Below are 27,567 nucleotides of genomic sequence, written 5' to 3'. Positions count from 1 at the left end.
AGTGGGTTGCCATTTCCTTCTCCAGGGGATCTTCCCGACTCAGGAATCGAACCCAGGTCTCTTGCATTGCGGGCAGATTTTCTTTACCAATTGAGTTACATGGAATTGATATACCTGCATTGATAACTCTCAAAACTAAAGAAATTTCTGTCCACATAAGACAGTTGAGGTAAATCACACACCACTTTTATAAAATATTCTGCAATGAGTTTCCATCCATAAATATTTCTCTTTTTTACTTGCTAACTCACAAATTTTGATTATCTAATCATGACCATGCAATTCTAATCTATATCAATTGTTTAAACTTACACTTTTTCTTTGAGTCTTATTTCCTTATTTCCTCAATTGAACTAATTAAATAATCTGCATGGAATTTTGCGAAAGTTAATTTGGGGATTAGTGAATGTTCACTTGGGAGGGAAGGATCGACTGTCTCATGCATTCTATCCATGACTGGCAAATATGCATTCTGTCTCTCACTCATCAAATATTTGAGCAGACAGTCTGTGCCAGGCACTGTCCTAAATGCTAAAGACTACAAGATGAGTAAGACAGAGGCCCTGACCTAGCGAAGCCCGCTGTAGTAGGGAGACAGACACAGAAAACAATTCATACAACACTTGGTGATAAATACTATAAACGAGTTAAGAGCAAAGAGCTATGGGAGGGAGTGAGTAGGTATGTCTGAGTGGTAGGGAAAACATTTCTCAGGGGAAGTAGAATTTCAACCTACTCTTGTGTGGATGATTTAGGTGTTGGTGAAGAGGAGAAGGAGTTTCCCAGATGGCTCAGTGGTACAGAATCCGCCTGCAGGGGATGCGGGTTCGATCCCTGGGTTGGGAAGATCCCCTGGAGGAGGCAGTGGTAACCCACTCCAGTATCCTTGCCTGGAAAATCCTATGGACAGAGGAGCCTAGCGGGCTACAGTCCATGGGGTCACAAAGGGTCAGACACGACTGAGTGACTGAGCAGGCATGAACAAGCACTCTAGAATACCCGCTTACAGTGGGTATACACTTACAGTAAAGCCTGGCTATCCTGTCTGGGTTTATTCGAAAGACTAATGGGTCCGCAGAGCTCAGCACAGTACTTACCATAAAGTGTTTCTCAATACTTGTTTGGGGTGAATGAATGAACCAACTAGAGAAACATGGTGATGTTTACTATAGCTACAGGTCAAGGGATAAGGGATAAACTGGAAGGAGATAAGATACATAAAGATAGTAACAATGTATGAAGGTAACTGTATCTCCAAACGTTACATACACATTTTCATCTAGATGCTGCTGCTAAATCTCTGAGATACTGCCCTTCGCTTAAGTCCAAGAGTATATAGCACAGTGAATAGGGTTTTCAATGTTATGACTTAAAAGAGCCCTTATTAAATTTTGACAATAAAGGAGAATACCGGAAGATCTGACAGTAGCACCAGATATATAAATTGCTTGAAGTAAAACGATGATAGTACATCTTTAAAGTTAAGGTTTTTTCCCATCCGTTATTTCTATTAACCCTTCCTGATTCCACACCTCAGTAGCCATCCATTTTGTCTGAGGTCTTTATAGTTCTAACTCTCAGTCCTAATTTTCCTCAAAAGTTGGAGAGGCAGTGTGGTATCCTGGATTGGATCCTGAAAAAAGATAGTAGTTGGAAAAACTGGGTTAAATTCAAATGAAGTCTGTAATTTAGTTAATAGCTGTATAACAAGGTTAAGTTCTTAATCATCACAAATGTATCATAATCATGAAAGATGTTAACATTTGGGAAAACTGAAGAAAAGGTACACAGGAACTCTTTGTTCTAGTTCTGCAACTTTTCTGTACATCCAAAATTATTCCAAGTGAAAAGGTTATTTTTTTAACATTAGAATGGTAAGGATTATATTCACAACATACATATCACCATACTGGATGAACTGCTATTCCCCTGTCCAGGGGATATTCCCAACCCAGAGATCAAACCTGTGTCCCCTGCAGGCAGATTCTGTACCACTGAGCCACCTGAGAATCCTATATTACCTACAGAGAAATCAAATTCACTTAAAGACTGACCTGTGATGTAGTACTATCCCCTGGAATGGCCTCAGTTTAGTTCAGTTCAGTCGCTCAGTCGTGTCCAACTCTTTGCGACCCCATGAATCGCAGCACGCCAGGCCTCCCTGTCCATCACCAACTCCCGGCTGAGGCACCCCCAAATTCAGGGTATTTATGGCCTCCTTTATAAATATCCTTTTGTGCTGCTTTTTGCCTTCCAGACCGCTTGGGCTTTTTATTTGTATTCTAGGAGAAAGGCATATGTATCTTGTTTTTTATGCTTATTGTCTTCACCCAGAACTGATATTCCCAGGATCCCTCATTAAGCTAGAAAAGTCACTGGGAAGTAAGCCATATTCCTTAATAATAACACTAAATAAAGAACAGCAAAAAAAAAAAAAAAAATTATAGTAGAAATTCTTTGGTGATGTATTTCTTCTTTTTATTCTTTGTACAATAATTCACACCTGTTGTAGAACATTTAGAAAGTAAATACAGAAAATAATTTTGTTTTTATTGGTATAAATTAATACTTCATTGCAATAATTAAGAGGGAAAGAAAACACCCAGTGAACGTACTGTCTTTAGGTGGCATTTAAGGTGATTGTGGAAACAGAATAAAATGCTAAATTATGTTATGACAAGCAGATGCTTCAGGTAATGTCAGGTAAACAATGCACAGCTTAACATAGCAGGTAGCATGTTTTACTGGGACACTCTCAAGGTGTGCACATATACAAATAGGATCAGCATAACTGAAAACCAGAATCTTTAAGCATCCATTGACTTACACTGTAGAGAATGTAAGTTTAGTAATGATGTGGTTAAGTGCCAAGACCACTGGCAGGGAACGGGCCCCAAACCACTAAGAAGAGCATTCTCTCTGAGCATATGAGAAAATAGCATCCTCATAAATGTTATTCTGAAATCCACAGGCAAAAAGGATCAAATAAAACAGGGACTTCAAAGGTGACTCAGTGGTAAAGACTCCGCCTGCCAAGCAAAAGATATGGGTTGGATACCTGGATCGGGCAGATCCCCTGGAGATCCCCTGGCAACTGGTACAGTATTCTTGTCTGGAAAATGCCATGGACATAGGAGCCTGGCGTGCTGCTGTCCATCGGGTCATGAAGACTCGAACACGACTTAGCAATTATACAACAAGGGGGTGGGGGGGCAGTGGGAATGATGTAAGCAGGAAGAGTTTTCTTTGATTCCTACGAAGCAACTGGACAAGTGAGATGAGACTCATCCCCAGCGTTTCTGGTTAGCTGTCAGAGTTGCTTCCTGCCCACAGTTGAAGAAGTGAAACAATACAAGTGACCTCACAGACCACCTGGCAAACACCTGGTCTGGAGCAGTCAGAGCTGAAAAGATGGGAGCAGATAAGAGGTGCTGTAAATGACAGATCTTAGTGTCAAAGGTGCCGGCTGGAGGGACTGCTCAGAGAGCTGTGGGCAAAGCACTGTGAGAAACCAAGTCTAGAATGTGTCCCTTAATCACAAGACTGATTGGAAGGACTGATCCTGAAGCTGAAGTTCCAATACTTTGGCCACCTGACTCATTGGAAAAGACCCTGATGCTGGGAAAGACTGAAGGCAGGAGGAGAAGGGGACGACAGAGGATGAGATGTTTGGATGGCATCACTGACTCAATGAATATCAGTTTGAGCAAGCTCCAGGAGCAGGGAAGCCTGGCATGCTGCAGTCCATGGGGTTGCAAAGAGTTGGACACGACTGAGTGATTGAACTGAACTGAATCAAAAGACATTATGTTAGAGCTCATGCATTCATTTCATGTGTCCTATTTATAAGGGAAGTCCAGCAATACATTCACATGATGAGTACAAAAAAGAAGAGAAAAAAATGCTTACTTAGAGATTTTTTTTTTTTTAAATCCTTTTACAGTGCATTCTTCCAGCTGGAAAGTAGGCTATTTGGATAGTTGGCATCAACTGTGTCATCAGGTCACTGAAAACACAGAAAGATAAAATTTCTATTTTGAAGAAATTACTACGTGGCACCCTAGCAGACTGAATTTAGAAACAGGTGATAATTTTTTTAGGTAGATGGATAATTTCCTCTCTGTATTGAATATTGGTATCTGTCACCTATTTGAATACATTTAATTAAAAAGTCTTCCTTCTTTCCTATGCTTGCTGTCCCAAGGTACAAAGCAGTAGCTGGAAGATGAGATAAAGTAGATCCCACTGATATTGGATTTTTCCCTGGTAGATGAGGTTTCTTACTGCCTGCATCTATAAGAGCATTTGACCTAAGGCACTCCCTAGTGCTTCTGTGGTGGCTCAGATGGTAAATAATCTGCCTGCAACACAGGAGACCGGGTTCGATCCCTAGGTCTGGAAGATCCCCTGGAGAAGGGGCTGGCTACCCACTCCTGTATTCTTGCCTGGACAATTCCATAAACAGAGGAGCCTGGTGGGCTCCACAGCCTATGGGATCCCAAAGAGTCAGAACACGACTGAGCAGCTAACACACAACACAATATACAAGGCACTCCCTTCTCTTTGAAACTATTTCTTTCCATTTTCACTGGTCTCTCTCCTCACATTCTTTTCTACTTCTTCCTCATCTTCCCAACTTCTGAATGTTGGCATGATATAGAACTTGATCCTTGGACTCCCTTTTTTAGCTACCCTCTTTCCCTAGACTGCATTATCCAGTCTTGTGGAGACAATACCATTCACGTGGGGATGATCACTCCCAAATTTATGTCTCAAGCGCAAACATCTCCCCTGAAATCTGGATTCAGATATCCAATTTGGGTCCAATTTGGATCCTTAGTAGGCATTTCAATTTAATACGGGCAGAACCAAACTGTCATTTCCCTATCCCCGCCCCTCACATAGGACTCTCTAACAATAAATGCCAACTCTGTCCTTTCAGTAGTTTAAGACCAAAAACTATAGAAAATTTTGACTCCTCTTTTCCCGATCATCTCACAGGCCGTAAATCCAAAATATACCCAATACTTCTCACCACTTTTGCTAAATCAGCCTGGTCAAAGCTTGGATCATTGCAGTAGCCTCCTGCCTACCTCTGTCCATGTATTCTGTAGAATGGTGTCACACAGCAGCCATAGGCTCCCCATCATGTCTCTCAATATCCTATGGACACTTACTTAAAATAGCTTGAGGCCACTGGTATTTTTCTTGAAGAAGGTAAAGCATGCGGTCTTGCAAAAGTCTTTTTGAAAACAAGACTCCAGATGAACTATTAAAGCATAGACTATTGGAGTTGGGCAGAACCCTGTAGACTAAGCAGTTCTAGCCTCTCCTTGCAGTGGTCAATGGGGAAGCTGAAGGGGAAAAGATTACATGAATCTCACACAGTCAATAGTACAGTTAGGACTGTGGTCAGATTAGGCTGCAAGTCTGATCATATCTCCAAGGCTGGAATCCATGAGTTTTTCAGAATATCCTGCAGATTATAAATCATATTTACCCCCAAATCAGCTGATCTTTTTTCTATAAATATTTGACGTCTACAACTTAATGAGTTTGGTGATGAGGCTATGTCCATGAACCCATTACTACAATCTATGCCATAAACATATTCATCGCTTTCAAAGGTTTTCTCCTGCTTTCTTTCTTTCTTCTTCTTATTGTTGTTATTGTTGTTATTCTTGTGTGTGCTATTAGAGCATACAATGTAGTGTTAACTATAAATACTATGCTGTATTCTATCTGTAAATCTCTAGCGTTCATTCATCTTGCATAACTGAAACTGTACCCTTTGATTTATCTTCAGATAATTTAGTAATCACAGAAGTTACATAGTTCAGCTTCATGAAAAGATACATTATATGTAACTTCAGTCAAAGTACTACAGTGAAGAATATGTTTTTCATGACTTATAATTCTGTTGAATTTTGAGATCTTTAGGGAGTGAACTCATGTTGTTCTCACCGAACTCTGTGAAGAGTTTTCATTGTCAGAAAAAGGGCTCCACCCTCCCCTTCACTGGCTATGATAAACAGCCCGGCCAAAGCTGCCCTGGTGGTTACACTGTATTAGGAGTTCTCCTCCAAAGTGAAACTTGGCTTGGGGAAACGCCACTCCTCCTATCACTCCTAAGAGTCTATATTTGGAGAACCAGTTTACCCTGCTCTGATTCTTTTTGTATTTATTTTTTGACAGTTTCTTCCCTTAATCATCCCTGGCTTAATTCTAAGCTTAAAAATAGAGCATGCATAATAATGATTAGTGATTAGGCTTCTGAAAGTGAGTATATATATTCACTTACAGATTGTGTGTGTGCGTGCTCAATCATGTCTGACTCTTTGCCACTCCATGGCCTGTATAGCCTACCAGGCTCCTCTGTCCATGGAATTTTCCAAGCAAGAATACTGGAGTGGGTTGCCATATCCCACTCCAAGGGATCTTCCCGAGCCAGGGATCGAACTGTGTCTCTTGTATCTCCTGCACTGGCAGGCAAATTCTTTACCAGAGTCACTTGGGAAACCCCCTACTTATTGATATATAGATATAGATTATTAATCTATCTGCCTCTGCTTGAAGATTTGCTGTTTTGATTTTCTCAATCTACATTTATTCTGTTGACTGTAACTGCTAAATAATTTCACTCAGTCCTTCATTTTGAGATGCTACCTCTGAGGATCATGAAAATTAAATGACTTATCTATATGTGGTGCTAGTGATAAAGAACTTGCCTGCCAATGCGGGCGACAGGAGACTTGAGTTCGATCCCTGGGTTGGGAAGATCCTCTGGAGAAGGAAATGGCAACCCACTCCAGTATTCTTGCCTGGAGAATCCCATGGACAGAGAAGCCTGTGGGATTACCTGTCCATAAGGTCATCAAGAGTCGGACACGACTGAAGTGACTTAGCATGCAACATCTATACGTGAAACCATTTCATAGTGCCCAGAATATAGTCACAGTTCAATAAATGGTAGGTTTTACATGCTGTCATGTCATCACCACCAACATGCATCTCCACTTTATTCCCTCCCGAGTCCATTCCCATTCATAGTGTGTCAAGCCCTGGGATGTCTACACAGATAACTCTAAAAAATTATGTCTGGAATTGTCTACCTTTACCTATAGGTTTGATAAAATCTCATATGTACATTGTTTTTTTAAATTTATTATTACATTTACTGTTGATGACAGTATTTTTCAAAATGTGGTCCTTGAATCCCTGCTTTTGAATTATGGGAAGCCAAAAAACTAGGGGTGGTTCCCAGATATCTGTATTTTAGGCAAGTACACAGGAGATTGGGTTATGCACACCACCATTTGGGAGCATGAGCTAGTCTACTTTTGACCCCTACCATTTCATCAATGCCATCACTTTGCTATTGATTTTTAAGACAGTAAAAGAGATTTATCTTACCACAGCCTTAAAGTAATCCATATTTGCAGAGTATAATTCTCTAGCTCATTTAAATATATATTATAACTATACTACTACTATTTTAAAGGTTAAAATCTCTAGGGGAAATAGAAGGACCAAGTACAAATTACTAGGTAATGGATGAATGATAATAAAACAGATTCAAGCCTTGTCAGGGTTTGGGTACCTTCCTAAACCTCCACGTGTCCCTAAACTGTAAGCTCCAAGTAACATAGTTAGAAGGGAACTGGCTATTTCCCTGCTTTCATTAGAAGATTGAGTTTGACGATGCACTGTTGTATATGCTGTAAATCCTTTATAGAACTATATAAACTCTACTTCCTAGGAAAAAAGTCAATAACAACGTGGAAGATAGCCAGAACTCATCTTTGCGATAGGACTATGGAATAATGAGACTAGTTTTCTTGGATGACTTACAGAAATCAAAATTGATAACATAAAGCCATACTTTGTATTTCAAAAACACAACCACTAAATCACTATAAATATCTTCTGAGTTGTAGATGAGATTCTTGGGCTAGATGGTAATGTTCAATGCATATGCACAAAGCAAAAAGGATGCTTTAAAATAAGTGCTGAATCTCTTGCAAGATGAAACATTAGTACTTGACATAGGCCAAGTACCTTTATCACCAAGGTGTCTGTTTATCTCTTTGTTGTCTTTAGTAAAGTAGCATTAGGCATTTAGATGTGAAGACCAGTGAAGCATTTTACTAAAACTATAATTGCAAAGCTAACTGGAGATTGCAAATTAAGTGGGAATAGTGTGCAGAGTGAAGTAAGGAGGCCATCAAATTATAGAAATTACATTTGGAAAGGATCTAGATAATTTCCAGTCCAACCTCCCACCAAGATCCTCATATTCTGCTTTAAATATGTGAGTACAGGGGAAATCCTATGTCTTTATCCAGTAAATATCTATATCATGCTGTTCAACTGTTCATCATTTATATCAACTGTCATTAAAATAATAATTGGTTCAGAGTACCCTCTCTCACATTTTTTCCCTCCTTATATTTACTTTCCTAGATGTCAGACCTGGATTCCTGATCCCAAACCCTTATATTTTCTCTGTTATCTCTGAAACATTGGTTCAGAGATATTTGTTATTTTAGTACTCACAGACTTCCCAATTACTAATCCAAATTCTTCTGCTGGTTACAAGACAGCCTTTATTTGGCCTGTATTACAACCATGGTAGAATTATAAACATTAACTGGCCAAGAGGAGAAGCCATAATGTTCTGGACACCTGATTTTTACTCACGACAAGGGAACAAGAAGTAACATGGAGATCTTTGGCCAATTTCCCTCCTCTGCCATGGACCATCCCACTAGCAAGTTGAGGGACTATTGAGAAATGGTCTTTGAAGCTGGTTATCACCCTGGTTGCACCTGTCTACTCACTCCTAAAACCTGGTACCCTCTAGAAATACAGTAACTAAAACAGAGATAGAACTCTGACTACTACGTCTTCCTATTTGTTGAAACGATTCTAAATTTTGTCAAGGCATAAGGCAGATAATGTTTTTTTTTTAGGTTGCTCCAAGTCTGAAGGAAGGAGAAAGTCCCATATAACACCTGCCATAAAGATCTTGAGGAGGGCAAGGCAATCCATTCCAGTATTCCTGCCTGGAGAATCCCCAGGGACAGAAGTGTCTAGCAGGCTACAATTCATGGGGTCGCAAAGGGTCAGACATGCCTGAGGGACAAGCACATAAAGACCTTAGAACCACCGTTTCGATAAAACGCTAGCCACTCTTTTTCATTTCAGCAGGACAGATATAAAAAGATGCCCCAGGAGCCTGATGGCTCAACAAACATGCTATGGCAGGGTGAAGGAAGAGTGCTCTCCTATTGTTATTCCCTGTTGGTTCAGAAATGAAATAATGGACTTCAGACCTCCTGAATTCACTGTCTCATGATCAGCAGGTTAAAACACTGATCATCTTCCAACTGAGAAAATGAAGAATCATTTTCATACTAAGGACATTTGTATTCCAAGATGAATTTTGCCAAAATAGGTAAGTTTTATTGGTGACATGATTACAACACCCTTCCTAAACTCCTGGAGTTAAATGAGACCTCGTACCCACTTAAGTGATGTAGTTCTATGTTTGGTTGTTTAATAAAGTGAATCAGCGCCTAAGTGTCCAAAAAGAACTTCCTTTTAAAAATGCCTTTTCATTTGAACAGCAGCAGCCAGGGCTGTGCACTACCCCATGGCCGCGGGCCTCCACAAGGGCCACAAGGTGACTAAGAACATGAGCAAGTCGAGGCACAGTCACCAAACATAGCAAGTTCGTGAAGGACACGATCCGGGAGGTGTGTGGATTCTCCCCTTATGAGCGGCGGGCCATGGAGCTGCTCACGGTCTCCAGGGACGAGCAGGCCCTCAAGTTCATCAAGAAAAGGGTGGGGACACACATGGGCACCAAGAGGAAGAGAGAGGAGCTGAGCAACGTCCTGGCCATCATGAGGAAAGCAGCAGCCAAGAAGGACTGAACTCTTCCCCTCTCTGCACAATAAACCTTTTCAGAAAAAACAAAACAAAACAAAAGGCCTTTTCTATTTACTTCTGATTTAAATTTTTATCAGTAGAACACGTGGTTTACCTTTTGTCAGTGGAGTACATTATGGTGGTCACTATTGAAGGCTGACAGTGTAGACATGGGGGAATAAAAAGGTTTGAGTCAATGTGGCTGAATATAGTGATTCATTGGTGTATACCGGGGACATAAACTTCAATGTCAAATTTGTTTGCAACTGCATTTAAATTCTGATTGTAGGAGATGCTTGATCAAGAAAATAAAGAGTTGAAAGGAAGAAATGAGAGGTATTTCTAGCCCTCTGACCTCTCTTTCCTACTACATCCCTCCCTTGAGAAATCTCCAGCAAATGCATACTTTAAAGTTTGATCAGCCTACCTAAGGCTTTTTACTAAGTAGACAAGAACCTTTCTGGGATGTCAGCTGATCTGGTGGATCCACCACTACTCTGCCCCAACTCTTCCCCATTCTCATTTCAATAAGTCGGCCACACTCTAAGTCTATGCAAAATCTGCCAGTCACCTCTGACCCGCTCTTCACCAGGGTGTCATCCTAGTAGATTCTGTCAACCCCCGTGAACAGCTTGATAAACTCTTAGTATATGGATAATTCTCTTTACTGCCTATGATAAGTAGCAAAAGATAAGGAAGAACTGGCCTTGCCGATAAGATGTTTTTGACAGTTGAAAATTCAAAACAAACAATTCTGGAAATTTCCTGGCAGTCCAGGAGTGAGGATGCAGGGCTCTTGCTACCAGGGCCCTGGGTTCAATCCCTACTTGGGAACTAAGATCCCACAAGTTGTGTGGTGTGGTAAAAAATAAATAAATAAAACACACAATCCTGACAGAGCTTAAGGAGAATTACATAGTAGCATGACATTAAATGCAAACTGTCACGTAACATTGATGATGTGATAAGAGAACACAGAAAAAACTACAAGTAATAAAATATTTACGTGTCTATTCTTAGTCTTACAGTCATGTCTGATTCTTTGCAACCTCATGGACCACAGCCCGCCAGGCTCTATGTCCATGGAATTCTCCAAGCAAGAATACTGGAGTGGATTGCCATTTCCTCCTCCAGAAGATCTTCCCAACCCGGGATCAAACCCGAACCACATCCCTTGCATCTCCTACATTGGCAAACAGATTCTTTACCACTGCACCACCTGGGAAAGCCCCTCTTATTGATAAGAGGACATACCAAAACAATGGAAAAAATAAAATATCTATAATAATAAATCATGGCATGTCCATATAATAGAATACTAGGCAACCATAAAAATTATGAGAAAGCCAAGTAATTATTGATCTGGAAATATACCCATATTATATGAAGTGAAAAATTAGATTTCTGAGAAGTATGCAATGCACTCTAAAATCTCTGTTCAAGAAATAATATTTGTATTCATGGGAAATATACACAATAAGATATTAACAGTGGTTTGTGCATGACCTTTATTTTTCATCTTTGTGTTTGGAATTTCTTTGCAATTTGTATATACATTTATTATAAAATAGAAAATGAATAAAGCTACTCTAAAAAAATTATAGTGAGGGAATGAATGATAGATGGCTTCCCAGATGAAGAAACCACATTGATCTAAGTCCTACGATGGTTTTTGAAAGAGTTGGTGTCTCTGGATTGGAAGAAAGAGGAGTGAAACATCGTTTAGATGGGATGACAATTATGAGATGAGGAAAAAAAGTACTAGGTAACTGTAAGGAAATGGAAGTTGAGGGTTTGGAATGAAGCAGAGAGAAGGAGGGAATACCCTTAAGGCTTCAGTCCTCCAAGCCTCTGCACTTTCTCTTCCCACTACCTGAAAAGTCTTCTTCCACTGATGACATCATCTTCAAGACCCAGCTGATGACATCATCTTCAAGACCCACCTGGTGACGTCACCTTCAAGACCCAGCTGGAATAACTCTTCCTCTTTGCTGTTTCCTTTTGGACTGAGGCGTTGGTTTTTGCTTCCACTGTGCCCCATCCATGCCTGTACTATTGCCCAGAATGCACTTGTATTGCATTGATTACTTTTTAACTTGTTTAAATCATTTTCTAAACAGCAAGCTCCAGGAGGGGCTTATTTTTCTTGAACACAGTGCTGTCATTTAATAGCTATACAAGATATGTGTGTGCAGGATTGATTCAAACTGAACTGAATTGAAACAGTTTTGGAGAAAGATTAGTTAACAGAGAGTCTTAAAAGTAAGGCTGAAGAGTTAGGTTTGATTTAATCTATAATAAAGAGGCTTAAGCATATGTCCCTTTGGTGTATGAGGAAGCTTCTTGAAAATGGACAAAAAGAAAGCACTACCATTCTTTCAACTTGCTTCACCAGAGACTGGAGGTGGCAGCTCTGGGAAGTGTACTGATGGACAGTATTGGAAGGTGCTGAACATCGCCCGTTTAACAACCTGCCAAAGGGAAAAAATCATTTTATGTAGTACAGGCTGTAGATTCCTGATTAAGACAGACCAATGGGTGGATGACCCATGTTAAAATATTTTCAATAAGTTTCTTTGACCTCATATAACTCCAATCTTATGCGTAGAAGCTTCAATGACAATATATATACCATTTTTTACAACACTGTCACAGTGATTGTCTTCTTTTTTCCAATAATGTGTTTTATTCATTTTTAGAACATGATGTAAACAAAGAGAATCATACTTTGATGATAATATAATGAACAAGATGTTTTTAAAATGGTAGATCTGGTTGCATCAGACCAAGTATTATCTACCACACACAAGTACAAGTGTTAGTCGCTCAGTCATGTCCAGCTGTTTGTAACCCCCTGGACTGTAGCTCTCCAGGCTTCTCTGTCCACAGAATTCTCCAGGCAAGAATATTGGAGTGGGTCACCGTTCCCTTCTCCAGGGGATCTTCCCAATCCAGGTATCAAACCCAGGTCTCTGGCATTGCAGGCAGATTCTTTACCATCTGAGTCTCCTGAGAATTATCTTAAGACTTTAACAAATCTTTAGATTATCCGGTCAAACAGTTGTCTTTTAAGAAAAAATATTTTATGAAAGATTATGATATCATTTAATTCTATTTAAGAGAAAATTGTTGTAACCTGTATTCCCTCCCCAAGGGGTGGTCTTTTCAAACTGAACTATTTTTATACACAATTACCAATGTTGATAAAGTTCAAAGCTAACTTAGTCTCTTCTCCTTTAATTTTGCTTCTTTAGTTCCTTTAGTTCTTTGCTGCGTATGTTTTGCTGGTAGAAAAACGTGCTGGTTTAATTATTCTACATACAAGTGAGCGCTCATGTTTGTCTCCTCTCCACACACTTATTTTCCACCGCAGGTAAACAGCTCACTGACATTATGAACCATCCAACATCCAATGACAACTGTGTGAGTTCTACAAAAATGCCTCCAAAATTCCTCCTCAGGGGCAAAATAAGGCAACTGTTTCTTGAACATTGTATCTGTTCCTAGGAACCATGACCTAGATATAAAAAGATGGGAAAGCTATTTTTCTCAGCAAAGGCAGATTTGCTGTTTTGAATTCCTACTCAACATTCAGTTCCAAGATGTGAAGCCAAATACTGTTTACTTGGTATTTCTCCTCTAAGTAGTTAAAATACATTTAATTGAGCTTTTTCTGTAGTATTTGGGATTATTTTGTGTTCACTTTAAAAGAAAGGGAGGGGGCTTCCCTGGTGGTCCAGTGTCTAAGACTCAGCACTTATAATGTAGGATGCCCTGGGTTCGATTCCTGGTCAGGAAACCAGATCCCACATGCTACAACTAAGAGTTGGCATACCACAACTAAAGATCCTGCATGATGCAACGAAGACCCAACACAGTCAAATACATAAATAAAAATAAATATTTTAAAATAATAAAAGAAAGGGAAATACTAAAATCCCTCCATCAGTGAGGTCTAGCCATAATTTATGCCATGAATAGAACAGACTATTAGCAGAGTCTCGCATTATTACCTGTTCCAAGGAAGAATGCGGCAGAGGGATATATATCAATATTTACTGGGACAAATTTTTAAAATAGTAAACAAACAAATAAATCTTGTTTCAAATTTCTCTATAAAGGATAATGATGAGCTAAAGTGAGAATTTGGTCTCTCTGGCCTCTTCCTAATCATTTCAATAATGGCACAGGCACTGATGAACATGGTATCTATTTTGCACAAGTGTACTGCCCCCTATTGTTTACTTACTGCTTTCCTCCTGGGGCTTTCAAAGCAGCTAATCCTTACTCCATCCCTCTAAGTCCCTCCTCTTGGGCAGTGGAGAAGCTGAGGCTACTGATTGAGCCATAGGATTTTAAGGGCAAAAACATGGTGCCTGCGGGGGATTTGTGCTCCCTGCTCTGGAAGTGAATGCATCTAATCCTGTTAGATTGTGTATTTTCTTGCGTAGGAAACAGTGAAGAGGAAAAAATCCTAGGCCATCCTGAAAACAGAGTTATGAAGCATCTTATCTTCTCCACCCAGTGTGCATTTGCCCCAAGGCAGCGGCTAATCTGGGTTCACTGAGACCGAAGAGGTCACAACTGAGGTGAAACAGAGATGAGAGACCAGAACATAACTTTAGCTTTTGCAAAAGAGAAAAGCATTTCAAATAATCAGGCTGAGTCTCCTCCTCAGAGCCTCAAAAACCCACGTCACAACAGAACAGGTCATGAACCAGCAAGGAGTGGATGTGGTTTTAGCAGAGTCCACTTCCAGTAAGTGACTGAATATGTTAATACATTACCATGACAGCTGATACATTAAAGCAATATATGTCTCATGACTGCTTTGGACAGTGTCTCACTGTGTATCAGCTAAGGCTGATACAGTGTATACAGTGACAGTGTCTTAGTGTACCAGCTAAGGCTATGATACCTGCCTGAGAGCAATTTGATACAGAGGTTAAAGGAAAGACAGAGAGAGAGAGACCATAAAATGCCCACGTGTGGAAGTTAGAAAACAAACCCTGGTGGATTCATAGAAGGAACTCTTCTGAGATTTGAAAGTTAATTTTTAAAATTAATACTTTTTAAACAGCTCTATGGAGAGATAACTGGCATTCAATAGATACAGATATGTTGTATGACTTCGTAAGTTTCAATATATATCTGTGAAACTATTACCACAGTTAAGATAATAAACATATCCATCACTCTCATGCCCTTTCATGGCCCCTGGATATATGATTTTATCTATCTTGGATAGGTGCCTAGCAGGGGAATGGCTAGGTCAAATAGTATGTGTACATTTTACTTTCTAAGAACTTACTAAATTGTTTTCCAAAGTGATTTTTCTCCTTCTACATTCCCACCAGCAGTACAGAGAGTTACAGTTGTTCCACAACCTCACCCATATTCAGCATGTTCAACCTTTTTAATTTTAGCAGTTCTGACAAGTATGTAGCAGTATCTCCGTATAGTTTTGAAACACAGCCCAAATGATCAGTGACTTTGAGCATCTTCTCATGTGCTCATTCATCATCTGTGTATTTTACTTAGTGGGTACCCTTGCCTGGAAAATCCCATGGACAGAGGAGCCCAGTATGCTACAGTCCATGGGGTCGTAAAGAGTCGGACATGACTGAGCAACTTCACTCACTCACGAGTCTTATGGAGCCTTGTGTCAATTTTTTAACTGGGTTGTTTGTTTTCTTATTCATGAGCTTTGAGAGTTCTTTATATAATCTGGGTGCACATTCTTTATATATTTTGGATACAAGTCCTCTTTTGAAAAAATTCACACTCTTAACTTTCATATGGAAACGCAACAACTCCAGAGTAGCCAAAGAACTCTGAAAAAGAAGAGCAAAGCTGAAGGATCAGCCAATTGGCACGACCTGATTTCAACACTTATAAAGCTGTATAATCAAAACAGTGTGGTCACAGTGTAAAAACAGATAAATTGACCAGTGGAGCAGGATTCAGAGGCCAGAAACAGACCCATCATACATGCAACAAACTTTTGACAAAGGTGCAAAGGCAATCCAACGGAAAGAGGATAGCCTTTTCAATGAAGGGGGCTAGAACAACTGGATATGCAGAGGCAAAAATATTAAGTTCAATCCATATCTTAAGCCACATACAAAAAGAACCTGAAAATAGATCACAGACCTAAACATAAAACATACAACCAGCCCTGAGTGGGCCCAAAGCAAAATGAAAACACAGAGCCCCCTGTTCAGAAATTACTGAGAATTTCAAAACAGCAAAGGCAGAACATTGGCCCAAGCACGGGGCCCTTCTAACTGCGGGACCCTGTGTTACTGAACAGGTTGCAGGCCTGTGAAATCAACCCTAACTAAAAATTATCAAGCTTCTAGAAGAAAACATAGGAGAAAACCTATGTTTGCTTGGGTTATGCAAAGATTCCTTAAGTAGGTACAATACCAAAAGGATGATCCCTAAAAGAAGAAATTGATAAACTGAATATCATCAATATCAAAAACTTCTGTTCTCAAAAGATTAAGTGAAAGAAAAGATAAGCCACAAACTGGGAGGAACTATTTATCAATAATAATAATAAATTTACACATGGTTTGTACACATCATGAGTCAATGTTCTAAAAACTTTATATAAGTTCACATATATATACAATAAATACCTTATAAAGTAGATACAGTTTTATCTTCATCTCATATAAAAAAAGGTACAAGAATTTAAGAATCTGGCTTAACGATAGACGACTAGTAAATCAAGGAGCCAAAGTACTGGAGCCCAGGCTGTCTGATTTTGAGGCCACATTCTTGATGTCTCCTACAGTAAAAACAAATGACATTTCTGTCTTCTCGTTTTCTGTCCTTAATTTATCTGAAGGGGACTTTTAAAAAAATCACCTACAACTTATTTCAACAGACTACCTTGAAAAATTCCCAAAGTGGGCATCGTTGATGGCCACGACTGCCCAACTATGTTCAGTATACAAAGTCCTCTTCCTATAAGACTTTTCCAAGGCCAGGTAAACCCAGCGGTTATCAGTGTTTCCGGGACTGGTATCAGCAGTCCAAGGGTAGCACAAGTAAGTTTATAAAGCTTAGCGCCAGATAAAGCAGCCTTGATTTGAACTGCCTCATTGCCCGATTTTCTCTTTTGCAGCAAGGGACACTCCTGCAGCAAAGTTTCCTATGCATGGTTTGCTATGCCCAGAAAGAATGCATGGGCCTCGTTCAGTGACCACTTCCATCCAGAGAGGGACCAAGGCATGGGAAAGCTCATGTTTATCTGTGTGCCTGAGCCCACCCACTGTTTCACTGCAGGCCACGGAGAAAGAAATATCAAGTCCTAAAAAGGCATTGGGGCTGAATAGTACAATATGCTTGGATACCCACGCTTCATGTAAACACAGGGCGATTGTGAGTTCTGAGAGCCTGGGTGTTGCAGTTCAGCGAGGGTCTGATTAGCATCTAGACAGCAACCCCAGAAAGGGCTGCAGACCCCTTTGTCTGGAGGAAGGGGTGTACACATGACTCTGGTCACCAGGACTCCCCAGCAACTCTCCTCTGAATATTTCACCCCTGCCTCCCATTGAGGTATGTTTTGGGAGGCTCCAGCATTTTCACGGCAAAGGGCTTTTGGCTTGTCTTCCTTACTTTTTACAAGTGTGAGGGCAGCAGTTTGAAGTGAAAGGGAAGAGTCAATGGGAAACTGAACTTCCGGCAGAAATAATATAGCTTGTGAGGTTGCTACAGAAGCTGGCAATTGCTGAGTAAACTCTGTTTTGAACTAGCGGTGTCCGGAGTCTTTCAAGACTTTAGCTTCGACATCACGTAAGGGACTGTGTCTAAAAATCGAAAACAGACACTGCGTAGCTCCTAGTACTCTGGTTTCCTGGGTCAAAAGGCACAGGATACATATCTCCCTCATTTCCACGGTATAATGTTTTAGGTAGAACTGTGATTTTTTTTTTTTTTTTTTTTACTGTCTTGCTGCCTTTCCACCTTCACAAAGAAGAATACAATGACTATTTCTGCCTCCTCTGTGGTAAGAGCTGGAGATCACATTTTTCCTGAGTGTTCTTGATCCTGTGGCCAGAGTACATTCCTTTAACTTACCCGTTAAGAGTCCCACAGTCTCTTAGCCTCTCTGACTCTAAGACAGTCACACACAGACCAACCCCAACAAAACCTGAAACTTTGGTATTTGGCACTTGCCACACCCAGGGCATGGCTTTCAGGAGATTTCACCAGGTTCAAAAAGATGGATATGATTGTCCCTTAGTGTTACCTATTTGAAACTTAAATTTTAATTCTAATTAACCTAAGATATGAAAAGTTCTCAAGTGTGAGGGTACCCTGGGCATATCAGCACACAAATTTTGTCAAACAGAGAAAAATCATAAGTTCTTAATTCAGGAGCAGTTTTTAAACTCTCGGAAAGAGAGAAAAAAATCAGTGGAACAAAATATCTGTACACAGATCCTTTTATTATTATTATCTGCTGATGTGATTGGCTCCAAGGGAATAACTTGCACCCAGAAGGGTTCCCTTGCCCAGCTTTCTATCTAAAATGACAATATTTGCTCTGTGTGTGTTTACATCAATTTAATCAGTTATACTTTCCTGATGGCTCGGGCAGTAAAGAATCTACCTGCAATGCAAGAGACCTGGGGTTCATTCCCTGGTTTGGGAAGATCCCCTGGAGAAGGGCATGGCAACCCATTCCATACTCTTGCCTGGGAAATCCCATGGACAGGAGTCTGGTGCACTACAGTCCCTGAGGTCGCAAAGAGTCGGACACCACGGAGCGGCTTACACTTTTAAGCATTTATAATACTATGCCTGTATTTAGAAGAGAATATTCTTGTGGGTTTTCTAATTCTGCTTTTCTGGAAAACTGCATGCTGACCATCTAGGCATGCATGTTAAGAATCAATAAATGAGAATGTCACTCACTTCCAAACAAACATCAGAGGCCTTAACATATAAGGATTTAGGGGCAAGGAGGGCTGTTGCCTCTCCCTGTGAAACCAGCATTAAACAGTCACTCCTCACTTCATCAGGAAAAAGGAATGTACTCTGAGAAATAGCAACGCCATAGTCATAAAGCACCCATGTAGCTAAAGAAAATTCCCCCCTGATTCAGGTATTTCAGTTCTGAGAAGGAAGGTAGGGTTTCCTTACAGAGGGTAGACAGGAAGAAATGAGGTCCATATCCCTTTCTTTCACATATCAATAAAAATGAAGGCACTTATTTATATAAGGTACATAAATTAAGAAAATGCTGGAGCTAATTCATCTAGCTTGTCTAAAGGTGGGAGGTTTGCAGGCTAAAGGCACACAGAATTCATGTTCCCATTGACAGGGTTTTCACGCTCATTTCTTATCTGAAGGGCTCAAGTTTTTCTTGCAGAGTACACACAAGGCCCTATCAAAGTTCACTGTGCAGTTTTATTTTGAGCCGCTGAAGGACAGCTTTCCCATTAGAAATCTAACACAGGAAAGTCTTTAATTCGCAGACTTTTCTGCAGGATGGGGCCCAAGCAGGACTACCGGGACTGAAGTGTGAATTTCAATACTTTGTTGCAAAAGGAGACTGGACATTCTCAGTATCTTATTTGAAGCGGGGTACGATGACATACGTGAAGCCGCGCATTAATCGCCTACATTATGTTACAGGTATGAATTTTACATAAAACGGATTAATATTATATGTCATGGTGGAATTTTAAATACTCCGTGCCCATGCATTTTTAATATTTACGTGCTCTAATTTAATGTTCAAGGCAATTGCATTTCTTGAGCCCACTTTTGCATCTAGATGGGTAAAAGAAAAACCCTACAACGTCTTGGTTTTATTTATATGTCCCTTCACCAAAACTGTGCGTTCGGCCTTCTTTTCCATGTCCCCCTCCCCACCCCCCACTCCCAAGCTTTAACGTTTTAAAAACCGGCACTGAAAAGCTACGCATTCCATTCCATCATTATGGTTTCGGCAGTTGGGAAAAGCCGAAGAAAGAAACGGGAGTGGGGAAACAGGAGAACGAACGTGCCTTCTAGAACAGCGTCCTTCTTAAGGCGCTGGAATCCAGGGATGGAGGGATGGGTGGTGGACGGTCCTCGGGCGCCAGGCTGTTAGCAGTGGCAGGAGAGCCTCGAGCAGGGCCCGGGCGCTCCCTCCACTGCCTAAGCCAGGGAGGAGAATGAATTCCAGCCGCACATTCCCGCAGCTCTTCGCAATTAACTTCTCCCTCTCTTTTCGCCTCCCTAGGGCACACACCAGCCTGGCCCGACTCCCACCCAGCTCTCGGTTCTCAGAGCCCCCACCCACGGCGTTGACGGAATGGAGTGCCCTTCCCATTGGCCCGAGCTTCATTCCCTGAGGTGGCACCGTCCGCCTGATTGGCTGGGCACTCCCGACCCCCCGCCCACCCCTCCGCTCGGGTTGCCCGGCTCCCGCCCCCCGGCATCGCCCGGAGCCCCCGCCCTCGCCACCTCCCTCCGCGCACCCGCCCCCCGGAGCCCAGCCCGGACTCCGCTTTCGCTCGCGCGGCGACCCGGCCGGCGCGCTGGCCCCGCCCCCGGGGCGCGCGGCTTATAAATACAGCTGCGCGGCGGGCCGGGCCGGAGCGGAGAGGAGGTGCGGTTGTGAGTCTCAGATAGGAGCGGGGGACACCTCGGGCCCGGGGGAGCGCGGCCGCGGCGGCGGGCCGGCTGTAGTCGGTCCGAAGGGAGTGACTCGGGCGACCGGTGGGCTGCTTTCTTTCCGGTGTTTTTGATTTTTTTTTTTTTTTTTCCTTGCCTTTTGGTCCCGGCCGAGTGTCGCCCGCTGAGCCAGACCCAGAGTGATCCTCCGGTCAGTTGTTGGGCGCGCGATCGCCCGGAGCTTTCCGGTGCCCCGAGCGCAGAGCGGGCGCGCGGGGCGCGAAGGAGAGGGGAGCGGAGCCCGCCCCGGACGAGGGGAGGGGGCCGGAGCTTGCCTGCCTCGCTCTCTCACCCAAGCGGGTCCGCTCGCGCAGGGCGCAGGGCGCGCGCGATGAAGGCGGTGAGCCCGGTGCGCCCCTCGGGCCGCAAGGCGCCGTCGGGCTGCGGCGGCGGTGGCGGCGGCGAGCTGGCGCTGCGCTGCCTGGCCGAGCACGGCCACAGCCTGGGCGGCTCGGCGGCCGCGGCGGCGGCGGCGGCGGCCGCGCGCTGCAAGGCGGCCGAGGCGGCGGCCGACGAGCCGGCGCTGTGCCTGCAGTGCGATATGAACGACTGCTACAGCCGCCTGCGGAGGCTGGTGCCCACCATCCCGCCCAACAAGAAAGTCAGCAAAGTGGAGCTCCTGCAGCACGTTATCGACTACATCCTGGATCTGCAGCTGGCGCTGGAGACGCACCCGGCTCTACTGAGGCAGCCGCCGCCGCCCGCGCCGCCGCACCTCCCGGCCGGGACCTGCCCGGCCGCGCCACCGCGGACCCCGCTCACCGCGCTCAACACCGACCCGGTGAGAGGCCCCGGGGCGGACGACGGCCGGGTGGAGGCACGCGGGCGCTTCCTTTCCCCTGGGCAGGGGCGGCGGAGAGTGACAGTTCCGTCCTGCCGCTCCTCCCGGGGGCCGCCGCCGGCGGGCTGGGTGCAGCGAGCTTGGGGGGCCGGCCGGGTGGACGCGCGGGGCGGGGACCAGGGGCTGGGCGCCTCCTGGGCTGTCAAGTCCAGCCGGTGCCCCCCAGGGAAGGGGCGTCTCCCCCTGGGGCTGCAGGCTAGGGTGGCGGCGTGCGTCGGCCGGCCAGCCTGGGTTCCGGGAACCGATGGGGAAGACCGGGAGGAGCGCGGTGGGGGCGCCCGCTAACCTCTTCCTCGGTGTCGGTTGCTGTTCCAGGCCGGCGCGGTGAACAAGCAGGGCGACAGCATTCTCTGCCGCTGAGCCGCGCGTCCCAGGTGAGCGCGCGTTTCCCTTCTCGGGTGGCCGGTCACCGGAGACACCCCGTCCCCGGGGCCTTCCGGTGTCAGGCACCGTGGTGTTCTTCGCCATCCCCCCACCCCCGCCCCAGCATTTCTGAGAGCAGATTCCCAAGGAGGAGGACACCCCCACCTCTCTCTGCCACCCAGTTAGTAAGTGAACCCGTACTTAGGAGCTCCGAGAACTGGGGGACGGATCAGCTCGTATCCCCGCCGCCCCCAGTGATCGGCCGGTCTCCCCGCCGAAGGGAGGGTACCCTCGTGGGCTTGGGGTCCGATGTCCCCCCCCCTCCAGCCCCGCGCCGTTGAGTCTGACACCCACGAAAGAGGACGCGCAGGCAGGGTCCCTGGAGTGGGTCCCCGGCGCGGGCTTCCCGGGGGCTCTCGACGGCCTGCTCGGCGCCGGGCCGGGCGGCGGACTGCGGGTGTAATCTGCCCCGGTGGTTTGTTTTGGGTTGTTGATCAAGCGTGTCTTGAGTTTGGTCGGTGGCGCCAGTTAGTCTGCAGCGGGAAGGTTCACACACCCCCTCTATTCATTCCTCTTCCACAGGTGTGCGGCCGCCTGAGCCCGAGCCAGGAGCCCTAGAGAGGGAGGGGGAGAGAGCAGGAGGTAGAGAAAAAGCCACCCGGAGGAAGGAAACATAACAAAAAAGATCAGCAAATCCTAGAAACGTTTCAATCGTCATTCCAAGAGAGAGGGAAGGAAAAGAAAACTTTTCATCTTTGTTAATTTTTTTTTTTTTTTGCACGTTCATAAACATTCTACATACGTATTCTCTTTTGTCCCATTTATAACCGCTGTGAATTGTACATTTCTGTGTTTTTTGGAGGTGCAGTTAAACTTTTAAGCTTAAGTGTGACAGGACTGATAAATAAAAGAATCAAGAGTAAATCCGACTGTTAGAAACCGACCTTGTGACCAAGGAGCTGAATTTTTGTTTTGAAGCTTTACTAATATACCAGAACATTGTAGATATATTTTTTTTTTTTGACATCTATTGTTTAAAATAGATGTTTATACGGGGGCAGGAAACTTTCTGTTCCCTGCAAGAATGTTACATATTGTATAGATAACTGAGTGACATTTCATACCATGTATATATAGAGATGCTCTATAAGTGTGAGAAAGTATATGCTTTAATAGACTACTGTAATTATAAGATATTTTTAATTAAATATTTTTTGTAAATATTATGTGTGTGTTTTTTTTTTAATCTGTGGGAATATTTCTTTTGGAAAATTATTTTTCAGCTCAGTTGAAGAGCTCTTGATAATCTTGAATGTCTTTTCTGTTTGGTCTGGCTCTTAATTTGTTTTTGTTTTGCCTGGTGTCCTGTAGACTCGGAAGTAACAGTTACAGCTAGTGATCCTGCATGACTGCATGAGATGTTTAATCACAAAATAAACTTGTTCTGAGTCCATTCAAATGTGTTTTCTTTAACCTAGATCGAAATCTTTGTATTTGAAGTCTACATGTGGAAAATACGCTTTATCAGTTTTTAAGTACAGGGTTTGATAGTATAATATATAAAGAGTAAGTGTTTGTTTTTCCTTTTTTAACCGAGGTCAAGATGGATTCGGAATGATTTTGCTTACGGGATGGGGGAATGCTTGGATCCTGATGAGTTTATGAAATCTACTGTTTTATCAAAGTGGAAAAATGCTTATCATTCTTCATTTTACACTAAAGCTTAATGTCACTGAGTTTCATGTCTGTACAGATTATTTAAATCATAGAAATGAAAAATGTTCTCTGCTTGCTACCAAAGGACAAACTCTTGGCAATGAACACTTTCTGCTTTCCTTCCTCCAAAGAATATTAATAGGCAACAGTGGGAGAAAAAAAAAATGTAAAAGGCATAATGGCAAATCCTTCAAGCAGGGATAAAAGTCGATCTTCAAACATTAACTTAAGTAGACCAAAAATTCTGATGACCGCATCTAGATTATTTTTTTATAAAAATGATTTTCACTATAGCTATGTTAGTTAACCGCTAAACTACTGTCCAATCTCTTGTGATGTGTAACTTTTACATGTGAATATTAAAGTAGATTTATCTGTCTTGTACCGTGATTTCTGGTCTCATTTCTTCAAAACCTTAACACTTTTTAAGACTTTCTTTTCTCTCGAAGGAAGGTAGTATTTTCTGGGTTAGATAGGACTGTCAGGGCTCGTGAACATTATGCATTTAATGTGATCAGTGCTCTACACACCAGTTAGATGGAATTTTTAGAGTGAGAGAGAATTAAGTAGGATTTAATTGGGTGCTTTGTAAATAGTTAGTCAACTGTGTGTGTAACGTGGTCTGTTTGATTTTTAAAAGGAAAGGATTTGTTTCAGCTTATACAAGAATAAAAGTATTACAAACCCAAGGGACTTTTTGTGAGGTCAAAGTCAAATATTTATATGAATATGAAATATGGCCTCTAGTAGTCAGTTGAAATGGCAGTATCTCAACAGAAATGAATAAAGTTAATGCTAATAGATTCCAAAAAATGTAAAGATTTTTAAAAATCTGTCCCCTATCTCCATCATGTTACCCCCTCAGCTTTGACATTTCACTGGTCTTAGGTATTTTTAGAATTTGATGTTGAGACTTATAAAGTCAAAGGACTACTTGTTTAGATGAGGTTTATTTTTATTTTTTATATTCATTCTTGTCACACATCGAGGAAAACGCAAGAACACTGCTGGAATTCCAAGTCTGAAGAATTCTAACGATTGCATTCTTTGTTATTAAGAAAGGGGACAATCCCTCCTTTTTATTTGGCAGCTTAATTTCAGTAGGAAGCAAGTCACATGTGCTCTCTTGGTTGGAGTTAGGCATTTGTCAGGCCTAACTACCATATCCTACCTAAGTTTTTAAGCAGAGCTTAAACTCATGCTGCGAGATTGTACATCTCAAAATGAATGTTTTTGATTTTTGAAGATAAGGCTTGCTCCTTAATTAATTTCATATTTGGGGCATGACGAACCACTAAAAAGGAAAAGAGTATTATGGATGTTAACATTTGAGAGACTTGACATTTTCCCCTCAGCCACTCACGCAGCACTGAATGTCTCTAAAGAAGCAAAGTCACTGTTCACTAAATTTATATGCAGTTGTATAAGATAGTACATTCTATTTAATGTTGGCTGTGTCCTAACCAAGTAACCACATAACAAAAACATTTGTCATTCATCTATGTAGTTCTAATGATTCAGATATTTGGTTTAACAGAAAAATATTCTGACTTCTCTCATTTAGTTTGTCTGTCTTTAACATATAGGCACAACCAAAGAGTAAGAATCGTTTACACCTACAAAGGGAAAAAAAATCTCATGGTAGATGTTTCTGATTGTGGTTTTAAAATCCTGAACATCTCAAGACATTTCGTGTTGAAGGAAAAAAATAAAACTCTTTCATTTCAAAGAACTAATATACTTTGACATTGTGTAAATCTTGTCTGTTGTCAAACTTTAACTGAATTTTTAGAACTTTTAAAAATTTTCACCCCATAGTCTATTGTATTAAATGCCTTCTATAATAATAAATCTTCACTGAGCAAAGGGTTCTGAAGTTTGTGGTTTTTAATTGACTTCTACTGAGTTATGCAATTTTTCATTATCAAGAATGGGTCTCTTGATGGATCACCTCAATTATTTACAGTGTTCCCTACCAGGTGATGAAAAATGTGGCTTGAAAATGGTGATATGAACGGAAGGGAAATCTAGTTTGAATGCTAGAGAAATCTTGTCTACTCATTGGTATCTGCTAGGAGAGGGAGCAAGAATTCGAAAAAGGCAACAGAATGATACTCAGGGAAACTAGACCTCTCTCTCTCTCTCTGTCTCACACACACACACACACACACACACACACACACACACACACAAAATAATGTTGACAGAAATTACTTCACAGTAGTGCAGAACCAAATAAAACTGGCTCTGTCTTTCTAGCTGATGCACTTTAATTATATATATGTTAATCAGCCCAGATAGCCCTTGGGTCTCTACTGGGCCAAGGACCAACCCCTCCAGGTTTCTGAAGAGGGAAAAGCTTCCCCTTGCTGCTTTGCAAGTCCAGGAAATTAATTTACTCACCTCAGAATTAATCTTAATAGGGTTGCCCTCAGTAGGTACTCTTCACACCCAGATGGTTTCTTTCAATTACAACCCATGACATTTTGCTAAAATATTAATTATATTAATTAGAACCATTGCCCAAAAGGTTTTAAAATTGTAATTTTACTTAGAGTTCTACCTTGAGCAATGATACAATAGATACTTGAAAAGATAAAACTCTTACAAAAGGGAACTTATTTGTTCCAGGGAGATGAACTGCAGTTGTAGAAACTTAATTGAAAGCGCTTTTCAAATTTTCGATGAATTTTTTAAAAGTGTGTTTCTGTGTTCAGGTGCCTACTTCATGATGATTTATATCCTGGCTGTTATAAAAAGTTTTGCTTAGGCACTAAACTCGGGTCTGAACACATTGCCAAAGTTTTTTTATACTCACTCAAGCAAAGCAATTCGGTAGTCAGCTGCTGAAATTGGCTCCGTCATTCATAAGTCTCCACAATAAATAGTCACACAAGGGATATGAAAAAGGGGCCATAAAAATTGAAGTTAATTTGAAAAGCCCCTTTGAGTCCTTAAAAGAGTAAACACATCAGTTTCTCAGGGAAGAAGAACAAAATATGTTACCTGTATTCCACTGGCTAAATGTGATTGAAAAGAAATTAAACTTAAAATATTTAAAGAGATCGAAGACAAATTTTCCATATGAATTCACTGAATCTGAATGTTTTTCCAATAGGAAATCTCATACTTTAGAAAGAGATTTCCTAAAATATTACCAAGGTATTGGCAAAATATGCAAATTCCTGTTGAAACAAGATACCATTATTTGCTTTAAATGACTGTTTCTCAATTCATGATGATAAAAAGTGAATATTAGCACTTTCAGCATGCATATTAAATTCAAATTCTAAAACTTCATCTTTTATTCCAATGTTTAATTTCCAAAAGAAGATACTGCAGTCCTACAGTTGTTCGTGCAAATTCATGTATTTTAGAATGTTTCTTAAATATTTTCTTAAATATTTTAAGCATTTTAAAAAAATATCTACTGCCCATTTCATAAGCTTTAGCAGCCAACTGAGAGACTGTAACTGCGTGTATATGTGTGTTTATCTAAAAATAGTTAACCAACATACAGAAAAATAGGTTTGAAAAAGAAGTTTAACTCTAAAAAATAAGTAAATCGTTTTAAACTTCCCACTTTAATTCCTAAGATTGGCAATTTCCATAAAGATGTACCCTTCATTGTTTGGACTGCTGTGAGTTAGTCATGTTATGTTTAAGCATAAAATATGACAGAAAATAAAGAGCATGTAAATAAATTCTCATGTTTATCATCTCCTAGAGTTTGGCTTAATCTCTTAAGAAATCTGAAGAAAAAAAAAGAAAGAAAAAAGGGGGGACTAACTTATATGGAAAACCTCAGAGAAAGCCAGAGAAAGAGACCTAAATTTGTAGACATCATTTTACACCTCACTTCAGCAATAAATCTTCGAAATACATTTGCACATGTTAAACCTGAGTTCGAGGCCATAAACGAAGTAGGCTCCTTAAAGGGCTTCCTTGGTGGCTCAGAGGTAAAGAATCCGCCTGCCAACACAGAAGACACAAGAGACGCTGGTTGGATCCCTTGGTCAGGAAGATCCCCTGAA

At 41.8% G+C, this 27,567-nt stretch overlaps 1 protein-coding gene and 1 pseudogene across 1 annotated transcript; both read left to right on the top strand.

Moving 5' to 3' along the window:
• The first annotated feature begins 9,438 nt into the window (after window positions 1–9,438).
• Window positions 9,439–9,938, top strand: LOC133059324 (large ribosomal subunit protein eL36-like; annotated as a pseudogene).
• A 10,607-nt stretch (window positions 9,939–20,545) lies between these two features.
• ID4 (inhibitor of DNA binding 4) lies at window positions 20,546–25,399 on the top strand. The gene is made up of 3 exons (XM_061147530.1): window positions 20,546–21,394; window positions 21,770–21,828; window positions 22,400–25,399. The coding sequence occupies exons 1-2, from the start codon at window positions 20,945–20,947 to the stop codon at window positions 21,812–21,814; spliced, it is 495 nt and encodes a 164-aa protein (XP_061003513.1). The 5' UTR covers window positions 20,546–20,944; the 3' UTR covers window positions 21,815–21,828; window positions 22,400–25,399.
• Window positions 25,400–27,567: the final 2,168 nt, after the last annotated feature.

Source organism: Dama dama, chromosome 7, assembly GCF_033118175.1.
Source record: "Dama dama isolate Ldn47 chromosome 7, ASM3311817v1, whole genome shotgun sequence".
NCBI classification, from domain to species: Eukaryota; Metazoa; Chordata; class Mammalia; order Artiodactyla; family Cervidae; genus Dama; species Dama dama.
Note: the sequence above shows the minus strand (reverse complement) of the source record. Positions and strands in the feature narration are given on the sequence as shown.

Coding starts and splice junctions, on each gene's coding strand:
- ID4 (XM_061147530.1), top strand. CDS start 20,945: ATGAAGGCGGTGAGCCCGGTGCGCCCCTCGGGCCGCAAGGCGCCGTCG. Junction 21,395..21,769: donor CCGCGCTCAACACCGACCCG/GTGAGAGGCCCC, acceptor TTGCTGTTCCAG/GCCGGCGCGGTGAACAAGCA.